Below are 18,379 nucleotides of genomic sequence, written 5' to 3'. Positions count from 1 at the left end.
ACTTGCTCAACCGCATCAGTACTTGACTTAGCACGGATGCTCAAACTTTTTTATATTTATTTGAAAAATTAATGATATTATTTTTTCAGTGACAGGTGATGTGGCCATCGATAGCAATGTGCTTGCTTGTGGTGGTTTTATTTATCATACAACATGTTGGTCCAATATCTCAGAGGTAATCATAAGGATAGATTTTGCATGTTAATTCATAGGATGAATCTGTGTGCGCACCTGTATTGGGTTTTGGAACAAAAATGATGTGGCTTATGCTTGTGGTATATTGGGTTGTTCCATGTCAGGGACACTGCCCAACTGTTGTTTTGTTTATGTATACTACTGGAGGAATAGATTACTATACCATCAGCACTAGTTTTGCAAATTTAAGTAAAAAACTAAAATGACTCACAAGGGTGAGGAATAGAACGTTACATCCATGCCAAATTTTTCAAGATGGGTTATAATTAATCATGTGTTGATTAAATATTTATAAAACACTGCAGGAAATTTGTTGTTTGCTGATGATTTGTGTCCGCCACAGATCATGCAATACTCTGAACATCGTACTTCCTTTACATAAACGGGAACTTTTACTGCTGTTTTTCTTTAAAATTAATTGCCGAATGCCGTTCCAGTGATGCTCCCGTTGTGTGCGTCGCACAGAGTGGAGACTTGAGAGTAGGTTGTTGGGTTGGCTTTGGGCCAAGGCGGAAAAGGGAACGGGCTGGTGATAAGGTTTCAGCCCAAGAATCTTTCTTGAATTTAGATGGTTATAATATAATCTTTTAGCAAGGAATTGATTCAAATGGTTAATGTGTATTTGATAAAACAAACGATCTAGAGTTTGAATATTAGGTTTGATGAAATGAAAAGACAGCAACCAAATTCAAAACACCAACATTTATAATTATCTTCACTGGAACAGATAGTGTAGGACGTAACAGAAATGGACGTCTTGTATAGCTCATACGGTACGTGGAGCACTCGCCAAAGTCTCCAAACTATATGATGCCTCAAAGACACAGCACCCTCATGCTCTAGGCCTCGTTGGCTCGTTGCCCGGCCGTCAGCGAGCGCATGGAGATCTCAGCAATGCAAGCTAAGCCATTTGAACTGATGGAGCAACCGGTCAGTTAGTTGGCGACCCTCTGCGGAAGCAGCACGGCGCGCAGGTCCACCGCGTCAACCTCCTTGGCGCCGCCCGCCGGGCGGTAGTAGCCGGTGACGGGGTCCGGCACCCACGGTGTCTTCTCCGCCGGGGCCGAAGCCGCCGCGTTCATCACCTCCTTGCCCGTCACGCGCTTGACCACCTTCTCCACGGCCATCCGCCCGGGTCCCCTCACCACGGCCGCGGCCACGGAGACGGAGTATCCCCTCCTGCACACCATCATCGCATCAGATCACCACAAGAACTCATTGCTCGCCAATAAGAGTTCATAACATTGCACGACGACTGCCTGACCTTTGCGACACGAAGCGGGCGCAGCTTGATGCGACTCTCTCCATGGAACCCGGAGTAGCTCAGGCCTGAACGTCTAGTCGATCTCTACCTTGTTTGTCTTCTGTGTCTAAGACGTACTCTAGCTTGTTGGGGACGTGCTGTGCTGCAGGGTGGCTCTCCCTTTTATAGAGGCAGCGGGAGTCGAGACGCAACGGGCACGGAAGGGGCCAAATGACGACGGCCACGGAATCGACGGAGGCTCTTGGGACACGCCCAAGGGGCACGCCCGGATGGCCACACGAATCAAAAGCTCGGCGATCAGCAGGCGGCTACGCCTGACATGGGCCCGGCGCCCTGCCGGCCGGCCGGCCGGCCGGTAGGTCGTCGTGGCTATCATATCATGGCGCGGCCGGTCCGGATTCCCGCCGGAGCTTTGTGGGCGCGAGGGCGCGACGGCGCGGCTGGGTGGAGGCCGCGAGAAAGATACGATGTGTGCGTGCGTGGATTGTGATCGATGGCGTCTCCTGTGTAAAAGGAGTGGTGGCGTATCAATAGGGAAGGCAGGCTTCTTTTCTCCGCGTGTGGATCCTCTCTGCGCGCGCGGCCGCACACCGTACCCGAGGATGATACGGCTGATCGCCAACCGTACAAATTAAAATGTTCGCCGCTGCATTTTTCAGATTTGACTAGAATTTATCCAAAAGTAGAGACTCACCTTTTTAAACCAATAGATCAACAAAATTCTGTGAAGCCTTGAGTTCCACCAGAGAGCCACACACGTAAAGCTAGGTCTTCCACAAGAGATCATGGAGGAGACCGAATCCGTGGCGGGCAAGTTGAGCTAGGGCTTGTGGATTCCGTGAGAAGCCAGCCAGCCACCTTGGCCATGTCATGTGTTCTTGGAGGTAACTGATGACTTATCAAAGCAACTAGCTAGCTAGCTTCTGCTTCACCTCGCGCCCTTCTCTCCTCCTCCACGGATGGGATGAATCGGCCGGGCTTCACTTTTCAGTATTATTTACCGGCTGGTTGCCTAACGTTGCTGCTTTAGCGTAGCCTGTAATGGTGTAACCGCCGTGCAGAATCCGCGAAAGGGACGTGAGCGCCGACAGGGATCCCATGCAGGCCTACTCCGTGGCGCCGAACGTTCGGTAGCGCACTAGCTAGGACGAACATGCTGCCGATATAAAGTAGTAGCTCGACAGAACCATTTGTTCATGGGCGCCGTGTGATTCAATGCAAGAGAGCAGCTGCATGCTGCTGCTTTCTATACTTCATAGTATTTTATTTCTTTTTTGCGCGTCATCGATCACACGCATCATTTGTTCGCCAAAAACTGATGGGCAATCAGTAGTTAGGATGTATATTTTTTGCTCTAATCATATTAGTTCAGAGGGCATGGATCAGGGATTCATCAGCATTATAGAAATGGGGCTTGCCTAGCCAACTTGCCAGCTGCTATATTGCCATGGATGGTCCATGGAACTTTGATTCAGACGTTGAAAAAGAAATTTAGATATGCGCATATATATTCGGCTTTTGAATTTCTGAAAAAGAAATTTGACCTCTGCATCATCTCTCTCCGCCCATAATTTTTAGAGAGTGGCAGGCTGACAGCATCGAATTAAATAATTAATAAATACATACTATTCAGATCAGCATCGAACATGGAGTTTTGTGAGCTAAACTCCAAGCCACAAAAAAGCAACTCGTGAATAACAAAACAGATCAGCAGAATATTCAGGAAAACTTTCTTAGCATGGACAGTTAGGGAAACACAAAGTCAAAGCATGAACCCCAGCCAGCTTGGGTGCTTGGGATAAGGTGGTTGGATGTACAACATTCATTCGCATTATTTCTCCACAAATGGTTTTGCGTATATATGGCCCACAAATATATACAAGGTTATCCTAAATTTAATTCAGGTGAGCAGAATATTTGCATGCGACAAGATGGTTCTAGGAAAGGATTAATATTTGCCGGCTATGTGCAGGTACCCCAAGCATCTGATGGTACTGAGCTCCCTGGATTCTGTTGCACGGTGGCAGTGTCTGCTCTTGTACAACAACCCGGTTCTGAGCCAAACAAAAAGAAAACAGCCATTGTGTAGTCGGCAGTCCACATGGCCTGCCATACGAATACGAATTGTGAACTGCAAAAAAAAAACAAAAAAAAATCGGAAAGAGAGCTGGTGGTGGACGCAATTCTACAATTCTGTTCATAATTCTGTTTGAACTTTCCAGTTTATGTTCGACACCATTACGCGGCATATGAAAGCAAAATTCCCATGCCCTTGCTTTTATAAAGAGTTGCCAAATATGATCTGGGCGGGTATGCCAGCTTGCCATTTTTGCAGAAGAAAATTGTGTGCTGCATAAACATGGAGCTCCGATCCGCCGACTTTCTTTCCAGGATTATTCTCGGAGAAAATATATTCAGGATTTCAGATGGTGACAGGTTCACATGAAAAAAAATCATGCACAGTTCGGAGGAATAGAGAAAGTTTTCAGTTGGTAGAAGTTAACTGTAACGGCTCAAACTGAAATTATGACCATGAAAAGTAACGGAAAACGCAAGCTGAAATATACTTAACGATGCATGAACCTTGCACGTTTGGTTCTTTCTTTCGGGACTGCATAGTCAAGAAGGTCAGGAGCCAGGCAAGATGATTGCAGATCAGATGAAGCATGCAGTCGCCGACGAAACTACTACTATGCTGCAAAGATACAGCGCCCTCATGCTCTAGGCTAGGGAGCCCGGCAATCAACGAGCGCGGATCCCAAAGCAAGACAAGCTACCTCAGCTCTGAAGGTTCGCAAAGTCAAATTAAAGTGACTGGTTCATCAGGTGGCCGCCTGCGTGAGCAGCTTGGCGCGCAGCTCCGCCGCGTCCACCTCCTTGGCGCCACCCGCCGGGCGGTAGTACCCGGTCGCCGGGTCCGGCACCCACGCCGTCTTCTCCTCCGCCGCGGCAGCAGCGGTGTTCACTTCCTTCTTGCCCAGCATCACGCGCTTGGCCGCCGCAGCCGCCGCCGCCTTCTTCTCGTCGGCCCTCTGCCCGGCTCCCTTCGCCATGGCCGCGGCCACGGAGTAGGCCCTCCTGCAATTCATGACCAAAAGAAAGAACTCGTCAATACAAAAGAAACTTTTGACAGAACACATCAAACAGAGTAGAGCTAGCAACTGATCGACCTTTGAGCCAGGAGGCCGACGCAGCTTGATGCAACTCTCTCCATGGAAGAAGCAGCAGCTCTCTCTTTAACTCCGCGCTAGCTCTTTCTCTGTATCTCTCTCGAGGAGTTCTCTCTTCTCTCTGGTGATCTGTTTGAGATGCGAGGAGGGATGCTGCAGGGGTGGCTTGTTATATAGAGCAGGAGAGGAGACACGGAAGGGACCAAATTATGGTGAGCACGGGATTAACGAAGGCTCTTGGAACATGTCCAAGGGGCAAGCAGGACAGATGGCCATACAAATCAAAAGGCGGCCTTGCCAGGTGCACGGTGTAGCCAGCTCCAGCCTCCAAGAGGCCGAGCCGCACACGCTTCGTTGTGGCTGTCATGGCAAGCACCAAGCAGGACCCTGCCGGCCGCCGGTTAGGTCTCGTCTCGGCTGGGATCTGGACTGGTCCTGATTCCCGGATCTTGTGGGTGCGAGTGCGTGATTGCGACGTCCGTTTCAGTTGGCCGGGCGGCGCGGCTGAATTAGTTGGAATAATGGAGAAAGATTTTATATGATTTGTGCGTGAATTAATATGATGCGTCTGCTGGCTAAAGAACACGGTGGCGTCACAATGGGACATTGAGATGGAAGGCTTCTTTTCTCCGCGTGTGGATCTTCTCTGCGCCACTTACTTTGGGGTCATTTATTCCCTCCTTAATTACCACTAATTGAGGGAGGGAAGGTGCTACTACTTCTTCGGTACAAGCTAGTTCATGTCCTTACCAATTTCTTGGTGAATTGCTTAATAACATCTTTTTTCTATTTACACGGTACAACTCAGACACTCACAACGCACGCGTACTCACCTCTACAAACACACGTACGCAAATCCTGCCCTTAGAAACATCTTCGAAGACTGAACTGGCGAATCCTCGAGATTGACGAAGTCACCACATACGCCTTGCTGTCGACGCCTCGCTATCAACGGGTACCTGACTATTTGAGTAATAAGATAAACTAAACACATCTCGCTGATTTCTTAAGAGAAGTTGGATCCCAAGGAAGTTAATCCCTACAAACTAGGCTATGTATAGTGGCAAATTCGAAGTAAAAAATTGCATGTAGTACTTTTGAAGAAGTTTCCACTCACCTCAAACAGTTTCTCCACTCTTGGCTCCACCTCGCATCTTATTATGTAAGTATTATTATGGAATATGGAAACATGAATTCTGCTAGAAGGTTATGGAAGATCGCGAGTGTTTTAAATATATAACGGGCTACAGGGGCTCTGGATGGCCGCTGCCACTACAACACGAACCCCTGTGTAGCAACAGATGTCTTGCAGCGGAGATAAGATGTGTTGCCGTCCGTCCCTCCTTTCAACCTCCTAGACCAAAATGAAAATAAACTACCCCCAAGCCATCCCTGATCTACGAGACCAATTCCTTCTCTTGCGCATAGGGTTCCAGCACCCCTCCCACAATTCTCCTCCATGTCATTTTCGGTGGCGGTGGATTGTTCGATTCCTCATCAGCCCTCCCCAACACCTGCTGTAGGGAGACTACCTTGAGGCCCGCAGATCATGGGCTCGCCACCGGAGTCTCCATCGAGCCTGCGCTGCTGCCTTCCTCCATGGGGGCTAGGTTCCATGGAGAGCACAACGATCTGCTCCCCTTAGCCAATTCCGTCAGATCCCGTGGCGATGAGAAGAGGGGAGATCGCTGCCGGATCACCAGATCGGAAGGAGGGATATCGCCTTCTCATCCTGTCTGCACCATCATTCCCTTCCAAACGGCGCCCTCGCTGGGGGAGAATTGATCTATGAAATTTCGTGCATCAATTGTTTACTGATATCTTCAGATTTGATCAGGGCGCAGGTTCGACACTTCTGTCATATCTGAATTGAGTTGATTACCCATCTGAAAGTGAGATGTAACAGGTATTCCTTTGTTTTTGTCATTATATTGATCTGACATTAGTGCCAGTAATTGCGAAGTAGTGGATATGTGCTAACTGTGTAAAGACTGGATAGTAGAATTGATCTGCATAGAAAAGGTCAAATTTTACAGTGAATGCGTTTCCTTTCAATGCAATTTGTATCATCTAATTTAATTAAAGTAAAGACCAGTAGCTTCTAATTGACAATAGAAATATAGTCGTTTCTTGCAGTGTTCCATACTGCAGCTTTTACCAGACGTGTCACTATGATTACCTTACCATTAAGTTTTTGCAGGATTCTTAACATGTGGGAGTTACAGCCTGAATGATTCCGCTGTAGAAGATCTGACTTGAAGAGTTTCTGAGTACTCAGGTGTGAAAGTTCTGTTTAGTTTAAGTTTGTATTAGAGTACACATATATTCTTATGCACTTGTCATATGAATAATATGCGCCGACTGTCCATAGAGAACTTGATCAGCGTGGAGAACAGATTGCAAGACACATCATGCATATGTTTTGTCGTACAATTGAGGATGTGGAGCACGAAGGATCATCTGGGTGGACGCATTTCGTGATAAATTAGTCATATGTTCAATTTCAGTTTTTTGTATCCCTGTATGCTATCAACAACCACGTAAAGATAATCCTTGTATTTGTCTAATAAGATCATTTTTAATTTTTTTATCACGATTGAGTGGAATGTTTAAGTTCGAGTTGTCTGGTGCCTGTGGAATATGTTGCGATATAAATATCATAGTTCTATGTTTATTATATATGAAAAGCTTGGACCTTGAGATACCAACGCATAGCAAGTGTTGCCAGCATCCGTTGCAAAGCTTGCAACACTTTGTTTGCACTGCTTACCAACGTATCTGTATGCCGGCCTATAATGGCGTGATTACTAGCCGGAGAGAAATATTGCTAAATCCTATAAGCCGCTTTTTAAAACATTGAAGATGGTACAATTTAATTTCCACAAGGATTCTATATGTAGGAATTTGCTCAACGTTAGTCAATGCAAGATTTGCTTAATCATCATCTGAATTTTTCAGCTGTTGAATTTCGATGGGACCACTGAATATTTGGGTTAAGACTTACGAGCTCATCGGTGTTTGCCGAAGTGGTTTGTCCGCCAACACTGGTGGTAGAGGTTGAGAGAAATACACGATCCGATCAGAGTAGACATTGAAGAAATACACGAGAGATGATAAGGAAAATATGTTATAAAGGCCAGAAAGGGCTGACCTTGGCCGTCCGATCAAGATCCGAAAGACAAAAAGCTGGAGTGGCATGAAAACCAAATCATGCCACTTAACTTACGCCGAGACTGCTATGTGGAGTCCGGTGGGATCGATCCAGCCGCAACCATATCACTAGAAACTTCGCCGCAAAAGATCACTACAAGACCGAATCCGTGGCGGGCAAGTTGCGTTGGCGCTGGATCGTATCACCCGAGGAGCCACGCCTTGGCCATGCATGCGGCGTCACACGCTTGTTTCCTCCCAAAGGCTCGAACCCTCCGTTCACGCGTGAATCGAAGTTCACTTTTCGAATTCTCGTGCTCCAGCTGGTTGCCTCATGTTCAAAGGTTCCACGCGCCGACAAGGATTGCTCGCATGCATGCATGCATACGTGGATGAAGCGTGAACGGGCAAACGCCAACGACGACAGGGATAGCATGCATCATGTGCAGGTCCATCTCTGTTTTCAGCTGCTAACAACTAGAGGAATTAAGTTTTGTGACATCGTTTTCATTTCTCCTAATGATAGAAGAATCGAGGTATCCTAGCCACTACATCAAAGATGTATGCGGCAATTTATTGATAGAGTTTCAGAGTAACCAAAACTAAAACTAAAACTAAAACAAGCAAGCCAGAATATTCACAAATTAAACAGACCATATTATGGGACATCCACCATGCTTGGTGACAATGCCGTCAGTCGTAGTTGTTTCCATGCTACAGAATCGCCACCAATTTTTTTTTTCCTTTCCTCCTCCTATATATAGCAGTGCCTGGAAATGAATTTATTTAGCAAGTTGCCGTACCTGCACATAAGAATTCACCTTTTTCCTCTGAGATAATATCATTTGGTCGAGCCAATAAATTGCGCAACAAAATGCTTTTATTCAAACCAAAATTTACCTTTTGAGCCAATAAATTTACGTATATATCACTCTTAAATTCCCAAATTTTTTTTGCGGAGTGCGTCTATATCCGCCCATTTTTGTTTTCAGGAAAATATTTCTGGAGAGTGACAGGCTGACAGCATACCACATAAAAATGCAGTCTTCTTTTCCCAAAAAAAAAATCAAGAGACATGCATATTTAAGCGACTGATGCATGCATGTTTGCGCTTCCTTGAGGTGGTAAACTCTTTATCCTTGATTCATGCTTTTGAATTATGCCTCCAAGTCACAGCAAGAAATTAAGCAACTCTTAGCGAAGAGGCCGAGGAAGGTCAGATAAATAATTATCCGATAATGCTTGGATTAGAGCATCCGACGCCCCAATCCAATAGTGATGTTGTGGTGGAAATTTTTTAAACATATTTTTGTTGCGACAAGTATACAATGATCCAATCTCATAAAGAATGTTGCGGTGGAAATTTTTACACACATTTTTGTTGCGATAGTCATGCGATGATGTTGTAGCAGGAGTTTTATTGATTATGGATGTTGCAATAGTTATTTTGAGATGGTACAATAGGTCGATATGTGATGTTAATGGATATTTTTGAGATATTTGATATGTGACGTGATGTAGTAACAACTGCTTTAGAATGTTACAAAAGTTTATTCTATATGTGGCACTAGTTGATTTAGTATGTTGCTCCTTTTAAGTCTAATTGTCTAATTTTATTTGTTTCACTAATGCTTTTTAAAATATTTATTATTCATTTAGAATGTTGCAAGTGTAGTTTATAAATATTACATAAAATTTAAAATGTTGCAAAAAGGTAAGCGTTGATGCTACAAACTTTGTTTCTGCATGTCGGCTCTCTTAGTGGATGTTGCAGGAAACAAAGGTATCATATTGTGGTGGGAATTTTTCTACTATAAAATTGGATGAGATGCAGTTATTTTTATACATGTTTCTTTACATTGCAAGCGGTGATTTCTAGTTAATTTTTAATGTTGCGATGGAGCGTCCGATGAGAAATTTCCCGTTGGACGTCCAACTGCTAGTAGCTCCGTAATTAGTTTTGAAACATATGAGCAGATAAAAAAATAAATGATGCTTGGAACCGTCGAAAACTTGTCCAGATGCATGCCCACAGCTGAAAAGAATAATGATTAGACATCAATCTATCTTAACTGTACAGATTGAGCTTCGTGTATTTGGATCCAGATGAAATCGAAGCGCTCGCTCAGTCATGTTATCTTACTGACTTTCTTGTCCTTCATGTCATAATCCTGTAATTTTTTTTTTGCTTGCTAGGAGGATAATGATGGAAATTTTTAACATGAACAAAAGAAAATCATGCACAAAGTCAGACATGAAACTTTTGGCGTCTGTCCTTGTTAGTTTATCCGATTGTCAAGAAGGTGAGACATGATGAGTGCAGGTACACATATTAAAATTTGCTACCTGCAGCGGCATATATCACAAAACAGCCCACAAAGTGTATAAGAAGTTGGTACCAAGATGTTCAAACGATGGTAGTCTCTGATTTCATATTCTCGTAACCAAGCGAAAATAGATATGCGTCCTAATTGCATGGCCAGCCAAATTACGAATGCAAAACAAAAATGATTCGTTGAAAGAGAGAAGTGGTGGAGGCAACAGCTCCGTCAGATGCATGCATAAGTTCGAAGGAGTGGAGAAAGTTTCAGGCATTTACCTGTTTATTAGCTATACGTCAAGCCACAGTTGTGTTCAGCAAGTATAGGTAGCGGTACGGATCAACCTAGCTTCAAGATTACTATTGATCCGGCCCAAAATGTCAAAGCTAGCTGTATGTCGTTGCTATCTCACTGACGTATAGTACATGTTATCCAAGTCCTTATGCTGGACAAATTTAAATACTTGCGCGCAAAGTCAAATTAACCATGAAACCTTGGGAAGGTCAAGAAGGTGAAAAGTCAGACAAGAGAAGATCGCAGATAAAAAAAATTGTTACCTGCTAACATCACAAAAATTTAGTCTGTGGCCAACAAAATCATAGAAGTTTATCCTCAGAATTTCAGTGATGTTGAATGATGCTAGTTAGTACTTAATTAGGAGGTTGCTTTTATGAAAGAAAAAGTGTATTCATAGGCATCATGTGTTGCAAAAGAAGTGGCAGACTTATTTGTAGCCAGCATAATAAGTGTTGTAAATGCAATTAGGGCACAGCACATGAAGAATGCAATTGGGGTGTACCACTACTACAAAAATAATGTGCAGGGACGTCCCTTTTTTTCTGGGGGCGATCCAAAAAATAACCCGCTCTTACAAATGGAGCGGGGTTACTATAGCAATTCACCCATCCCTGAAAATGACCACCATTTTTAGAGGCGATTGATGCCATCACCTGCCCTGGAAATGATGGTCATTTCCATTACCCGCCCATAAAAATGCATTTCTAGGAGTTGGTGATAGCATGACCCGCCTGCAAATAGTTCCACGCAAAAAATTATCACTTTTTCATATAATCTTGGATGAAGTCAAACTTTATACTAAAATTGTACAGATTGACGAGACCTATAATTTTGTAGTTGATAATTTTTTCATTTAAGGTCATTTAATAGTCCAAAAAATTATTATAAGTTGTCTAATAGCTATGACTATATAGTATCTCATACAACTCAAGTCATACTTTGATGTTTCCATAATTTTAATATTTATATACACTGAAATATACTTGGCATATTTTTATCTACAGTTCACAATAACTATAGTGTAGAAGTTTCACTTTTTTTATTTGTTTTGCTATATGTAAAGATTTAAATGAACTTTCGAAATAAAGTAGAAAAATATTTTTAGGGGCGGCTGGTGGCATCACCCGCACCTAGAAACGGATTTCTAGGGCATGTGACGCCATCAACCGTTCCTACAAATTAATTTTAGAGTTAATATAAAAGAATAGCATACCCAATAAAATCACAAGTGACTATGTAGTGTGGTGGAGAGGGAGGTACGCGTGAGACTTGAGGTATGTGGTTCGAACCCCGAGTGATCCAAGTGTGCATATTTCGTTCAAAAAATTGTACCTGGATAGTATAGTGGCTGGTTGGTTGCAATACAACAACAACTTAGCCTTTTATCCCAAGCAAGTTGGGATAGGCTAGAGATGAAACCCACAGAAAACAAGAATAAGAAACACAAAAAGGGCACAAGCCAAAGGAAGAGTTAGGGGTTAAATAAAAGTAACAAAGGTCACGGTTCAGATACGTTAATTGCTAATCTCCAAGCGCTCATATCCATAGCTAATTCCTTAGCGATATTCCACTTCTTAAGGTCTCTCTTAACCGTCTCGTCCCAAGTTAGTCTGGATAGTATAGTGGCTGGTTGGTTGCAATATTTCTGAAAATTAATTTGTAGGGGCGGGTCATGCCATGACCTGCCCTAGAAATTATTTTCAGAGATGGACGCATTACCCACCCCTAAAAATAGTATTTCTAGCTGCGAGAAGTAAGAGCGGGTACTCCTAAAAATACACGTTTTTACCGCCTCTAAAAATTCATTTTGTAGTAGTGTACCAAGTTATTTTCGTGTTTTGGAATTGTGTTCTGCGCTTAGAATATAGTGCTCAAACTAAGACATCATTTGTAAGGCACATAAATCAAGTTTCCAGCATCTTATGGTTGCACAAGATGTGTTCAAAATCTATTCCACCTCTCTTCTTCCGGTACATAGAAATAACACTGTGATCAGCGGGTCCAAGTTCTGAACCAAACGCAAATATGTGCAGAAAAGTTCTCCATCTACAAGCATGACCAGTTGGCTCCACTTGTTTGGCAGCGCCCTAGAATATATTCCAAAGATTAAAGTAGCTTCAAAGAAAGCCTTTTGTACGTAGTGTTGTGTTCATGAACATCATAAGAGTATCTAGTTAGGCGCGAGGCTGCTTTATTAGTGCTTTTTTTTCAAGAAAAAGTATCATATTCTGCATGTGTGTTCCCAAAGAAAAAGTGACATAGTTTCGTTTATCCTTAATTAGGATGCTATGCAATTAAGGCATAGCACATGAAGGACAGGAAATTTTTAGCAAGCTTTGGTTTAGTTTGGAGTTGTTTTTGTGTTCAGATTTCAGAATACTTTGCGGGGGAACAGGACAACCACTATATATCCTGATCCGTTGAACTGAATGAATCAATACACTGACACATAGAGAAATTTAGTTCCTGACAATTCTAAATTAACCTAGACGTTGGACTTATATGGAGTATATTTATTATTCCTCCACCCCATTTCTTTTGAGGCAGATCAGACATATTATTCAGAGAGTGACATTATTGTGTGAAAGTAGACTGAAAGCTTCAAATAAAAATGTGCAATCTTTTTCGGAGCCATGCATATATCAGCAATCCATGCATCTATTTTTCAGGGCCCCGTAGAGGTACACTTTCTCACATTTTTAGCATATTTTAGTTAGAATTGTCCCTTTTATATAATATATAACCAGTAGGGGCTCACACTCCTCCTGTTATATAAAAAAATAAAAAAATTATTAGTTGTACGTCAGGATAACTTGCAAGCGCTTAATTAATTGCATTCTCATTTGTTCATGCTAGTTGGTAACTGTACGGTTTGTCCTTCTGAGTTACGGATCCTGTCCAATTGTCAGCGCTAGATGCGCCATTCATCAATCCTTTATATGACGTAGACCCTTCATGCCATGTTGCTGGAAAATCCTAACACATATTGTAGTGCCAAGAGGAAAAGTCAAAGTCAATCCATGAAACTAAGTCTTCGTTTATCTGGATTTTCTTTCTTTTGCTCTATTAATGTATATGCAGCTGCGCTGTTCAATAGATGACGGCAAAGATAAGATTGCAGATATATGATAATGTTATTATCATGTAAGATACGGTTAGTAACGCGATCCATCATTCTCTGAAGATTAATTGTCGCCCTGCTATGTGATTCCCCGACCATCTGATGCATGCTACTACATGTCCATGAATTCTGACAAGGAGCGCGCAGTGAATCGACAGCTGACCTGGAAATGCAAGGACCAATATATCCTCGGGATTAAGAAAAGAGCAATATAGTAAGGCAATTCCTGGTTAGAGTTTCATTGGAGTTTTATTCCAATTAAATAATGTGTCACATCAGTTCATATGGTGATATGGTAAAGAATTTATTAGAAGAGAGATGGGATCAGTTTCATCAGGATCAAACTAATGCTCACCGTTTCCAACACGTTGGAAACCATATGAAACTCCCATTGATAAAGATTACAGACTAACTAATCAGAATTTAAAAAATCACATTGTGTCATCTCGGTGACGGGTTGATCGAGTCTGCAGCAGCATGTGTGCAAGGACTTTTATAACAGTTGCAGTAAGCTCTGATTCTGATGCAGAGGTCACCTGCTCTCCTGAAGTCAGGCTCGAAGAGCACCACCAGTCTAGTCATCTTTTGTTTAGGAGCACCTTCTTTATCCACATCCACGCCTGCATCTATGCTATCAGCTGTACATGCCAGCTGATACCAACTCCCCTCTTCAGAAATTGTACGTTTCACTGATCCACATATCCGGCTGGCTAAAAATGACGATACACACCTTTCGATGTTGCAGTCTTCGTGAATCGATTAGACTTCCAAACGACGATGAGGAACACACAATTTCACCGTTTCTTGCAGTTGTCAGCACGGGCTTTGCGTATACAAAGGATAATTGCCTCGATCAAAAGGGGCTTTATTCGACACGGGTCTCAATGACGACTCAAACTGTGAGCAACCGCCCAAATTATCTCGGCTAAACTGTGTTATCGTCTACTGATGAACCCAGCTTAAGCGAAATAATTCCGGTACTCCCCGGTATGCGCCTTGAGCATCGCCCAGGAACAACTCGCATACTGTTTGTACATCATAGCAACCATCACAGGGATACATATAAGTGCAAAGTTTTAAATTAACTTGATCATCTTATAAAAATTCATAAATTGAAACTGTAATATATAATCATGAAGGTTTTCACCAATTAAAAAGGTTCTCTCCCAATTAAAATGTATCCTAGGTCTACGTGGATATCCTATCATGTATTTGATAGATTGAGAGCTCAAACATAGCGGAAAAGTAGAGAGTATTAATTTGCAATAATGATATCATTGCTCATAAGACACCACTTGCATAAGTTTTGAGAAACTTCCACCATACATCCACATTGCCGGCTTCGGCAGGGTGAACGTGGTCATCACTCCTAGAAGAAAACCAGCAAAACAACTTAACGGCAACACTGTAAGTACATTTTGTACTTGCAGAACTTATCCATAATACTATACATTTGGTGGATGCATGAGGCTTGTAAAATTTTAACATTAATTTATAAAAAAATGTGAGCATAATTTATCAAGTGAATAAGCAAAAGACGTGGTATCTACATTCCTATATCAAGCACCAATATAATTGCATAAGTAAAATGATCATGTAATCACGAGCTCAATCTTCCATAAGCCCTTCGCGAAACTGTACGTTAAAGTCAAAGTACAAGAGCGTGCTCTTTGACCGGGATCGCGGCTATTGCAATAGATTAAGACCTTGTAGAGATGTACAACTTTTTCCACACGACACGAGACCATAGGCCATACATCGGTCCGTAAGCAATAATTCACGTGCCAACCGTTCGCATACCCATCCCCGACACTAAACGAACGGGCAGGATGGATAGGTGCAATGGAACCGCTGAGTACACCCCATCACAAACCGCACCAAATCCGCTTAGTGAAGGGTGTGCGTATAGTACTTAGCTTACCATTACCATATTTAAGCATCTGGTTTGTACGAAAAAAATGCTCAAGTATCAAAGCGATGAAACGTCGATCCTTAACCAACTCAAGCAAGCCTATGCCACTTGGATTCCACTCCAAACATGGTCCTATCTCACTTGCTTATACCTTGCTCATGTTTTAATTCTTGTCATCTACTCGAGTATATATTTAGACAAACACTCTGTAGCTCGCGAGTGATGGTGACCTTACCATCTCTTGACTTCTCCCATAAGCTAAGTATGGCTAAGCAAATTAATTCGAGAAGTATAAACATATATACTTTACCTAGTACAGGTTATTCTAGAGTTAGAAGGAGAAAACATGACAAGTGGGTTCTACACAGATCACATGGACTAGGTAGGGTTAAGCCCATGCACAAGCAATACTTTATAATAGCAAATTAAGGATTTAAAAGTAAGATTTGAGATACATAGGTGCCTGTCTTGGTACTCCACCAACCGTGATACTTCAGAACGTCATTCTCTAAGAAAGTAGACAAATGCATGAATTAGAAAAGATGCTATGAATGAATATGCTTATGAGATGCAATGAGTCATGAGAGGTAAAGGCTAACATGATTCAAGGTCATAAAGTAAGCAATTAAAAGAGGGAAATTAGGCACACAAGAACTGCATAGGGTGAAGATGTCAAACACTTATTCATACATTTGCATACACTCAACAAGACAAGTTGTAACATGAGGATAGTCATCAAAATTAGTTGAGCTACTATTATTTATCATATAATCTAACAATAAGTTAACTCATCATAATATGAAGCATCAACCATGGGAGTTAGTTCATGATTGTTATCAACATAGAGTACTAGAGCATGCTCAGATAAGTTTATAACATTAATATAGCCAAATTTAGACAATTCAATAATTAACAGGTAGCTGGTAGCAACATCACATCTTAGTTAAGGTAATAACTTCATTTTACATATGAGCAACTAGCTAACTTTGTCATATTTAATTAATACAAGCATCATAATTGTAAGTGTTATCATGGAAATTTGTAATCATCAAGCATATCACATTTATCTTTAATTAGCAAAGGAAATTTGATAGCTCACATGAGCATAATTGATTCGTTAGGAATTTTGCAAGTAAATTAGTTCTAGGACAAACATATCTAAATTTGTATCCTTCTACAAACACCTAATGAAATCTAACGTTTAACATCAACATATCATCATGGCCATAGCTAACTAACAAAATTGTTTCATGTTTTTAGGAGCATCATAAAAATAATTGGCCAAGCATTCAACTAAGTAGCAACCTCTTAACAATAAATTCCAAAGCATATGACTATATAACTATTACATGGGTGTAATCAATTTCATGAAGTATACAAAGGTTAAACAAAGTTAATAAAATTTGATCCACAATTTTAGAGGCAAATGTGTATTTATTATGCAATTTACAAGTTAACTAGGCTGAAACAAATATAGATTAAACTGTACCAATCAAGAAATAATTCATACAAGAAAAAACATGTCTAAAGGATAGTACGTTCCATAAGGAAGCTAGCAAAATTGGTTTCATAATTTTTGGACTAATAGAGAATTAGTTATGCAATTAATATAATAGGCACATATTTAAAAAATTGGGAAACAATATAATTATTTTCAAGCAAACATATTTTTAACAGGTAGAGAACATCAGGACAAAGTCAACAAAATTTGTTTCACATCAATCGGAGCTATATTCAATTTTATATGAATTATGCAAGATGATACATGCTTAAGAAACTAGTCTGCCTACCGTGCTACTACAGTGATACCGACCGTCTGGTGTGGACTAGCGGACCGTCCACCGCACAAGATCGGGGTGAGTTCCAGAAACGACCTGGTTCTGTATGAAAGTTAGAAGTGAACTGCGGACCGTTCGGTTGTGGGTGATGGACAGTCCGTGTCAGACCCGGGGCCACCGGGCTGGGCATGTTACGGAGTTTAAGAGATTAAGCCCGTCTTATCTCTTATTCATTTTATTTATCTCTTGTTTATCCCGTTTAAATAGGAGATAGAGCTAACCAACACGGAGAGGATCTACTTGAGATTAATTCTGGTGTGATCCCTCGGAGGGGGTTGGTTAGCATCTTTGTAACTCTGACCCCTCGGATATATAAGGGAGGTCAGGGACCCCCTCAAAACAGAAGATCATTAGGTCATTCAACACCAAAGGCAATACAAGCCATACAGGACGTAGGGTGTTATGCTCCGTGCGGCCCGAACCTGTCTAAGTCTTGTGTTCCTTGCACCTTCGAGTTCCTGATCTCGGCGTCTCTTCACCCAAAACTTACCACCTTGGGCATATCCCTCGGTGGGCAGCCGGTTAAACACCGAAAGCTGGCGCGCTAGGTAGGGGAGCGCGTTGAAGATCCACCGGCGAGCTCGATGGCATTTTTCAATTTTGCCAGGTCAGTTTCCTCTCAGGGCACGACATTCGTTTTTGGTTCATGGGTCTGCGTCGCAGATGGTGCGGGTAGTTTCCGACGATTCCTCGTCGACATGAAGCCAAAGACCTCTGTTGCGGATCTCCGCAGCAACCTCGACAAGTTCGTCGGCGGGCTCGACAACTTGTCGCTCCACACTTCCGCAGCACAGATCGAGATGGAGTCCGCTCCATCCTCGACTTCTTCTGGTGTTGCGGCAATTCCCACTGGTTTGGACTCGTTCCAATCTAGGGATCTGCATAACCGATTTCAACTCGGCTTGTGCGAATCGGCCACTGACCTTCAGGAGGCCAACGCCTCCGGGTCCCTCTCCATGTTAGAGAAGGACCTGGACTTGCTACCCCAGGCCGGAAAGCCTGAAGCCACCGCGTGTCGGGGGGCTTCGGGTTGTTCCGGTACCGGAGATCTGGTGGTCACCTCTCTGTCGGAGGGGCACGTGGTGCATTGGAGGGGCATGACGCTCCCCAA

General features: G+C 42.5%; 1 protein-coding gene and 1 long non-coding RNA gene across 2 annotated transcripts; one reads left to right on the top strand and one right to left on the bottom strand.

The window, feature by feature from the left end:
- Nucleotides 1-928: 928 nt before the first annotated feature.
- On the bottom strand, nt 929-4,790 carry LOC112892696. The gene is made up of 5 exons (XM_025959824.1): nt 4,630-4,790; nt 4,294-4,537; nt 3,436-3,565; nt 1,460-1,517; nt 929-1,374 (listed from the first exon to the last, which is right to left on the bottom strand). Exons 1-5 carry the CDS (start codon nt 4,671-4,673, stop codon nt 1,131-1,133), a joined length of 720 nt encoding a protein of 239 aa, XP_025815609.1. The 5' UTR covers nt 4,674-4,790; the 3' UTR covers nt 929-1,130.
- Nucleotides 4,791-5,911: 1,121 nt separating this feature from the next.
- LOC112895015 lies at nt 5,912-7,222 on the top strand. The gene is made up of 2 exons (XR_003229125.1): nt 5,912-6,535; nt 6,830-7,222. It is a non-coding gene; the product is annotated as an uncharacterized LOC112895015 (long non-coding RNA).
- The last annotated feature ends 11,157 nt before the right edge of the window (nt 7,223-18,379 follow it).

Source organism: Panicum hallii, chromosome 5 (assembly GCF_002211085.1).
Source record: "Panicum hallii strain FIL2 chromosome 5, PHallii_v3.1, whole genome shotgun sequence".
Classification (NCBI taxonomy): Eukaryota; Viridiplantae; Streptophyta; class Magnoliopsida; order Poales; family Poaceae; genus Panicum; species Panicum hallii.
This window is presented reverse-complemented; position numbering and strand designations above follow the sequence as displayed.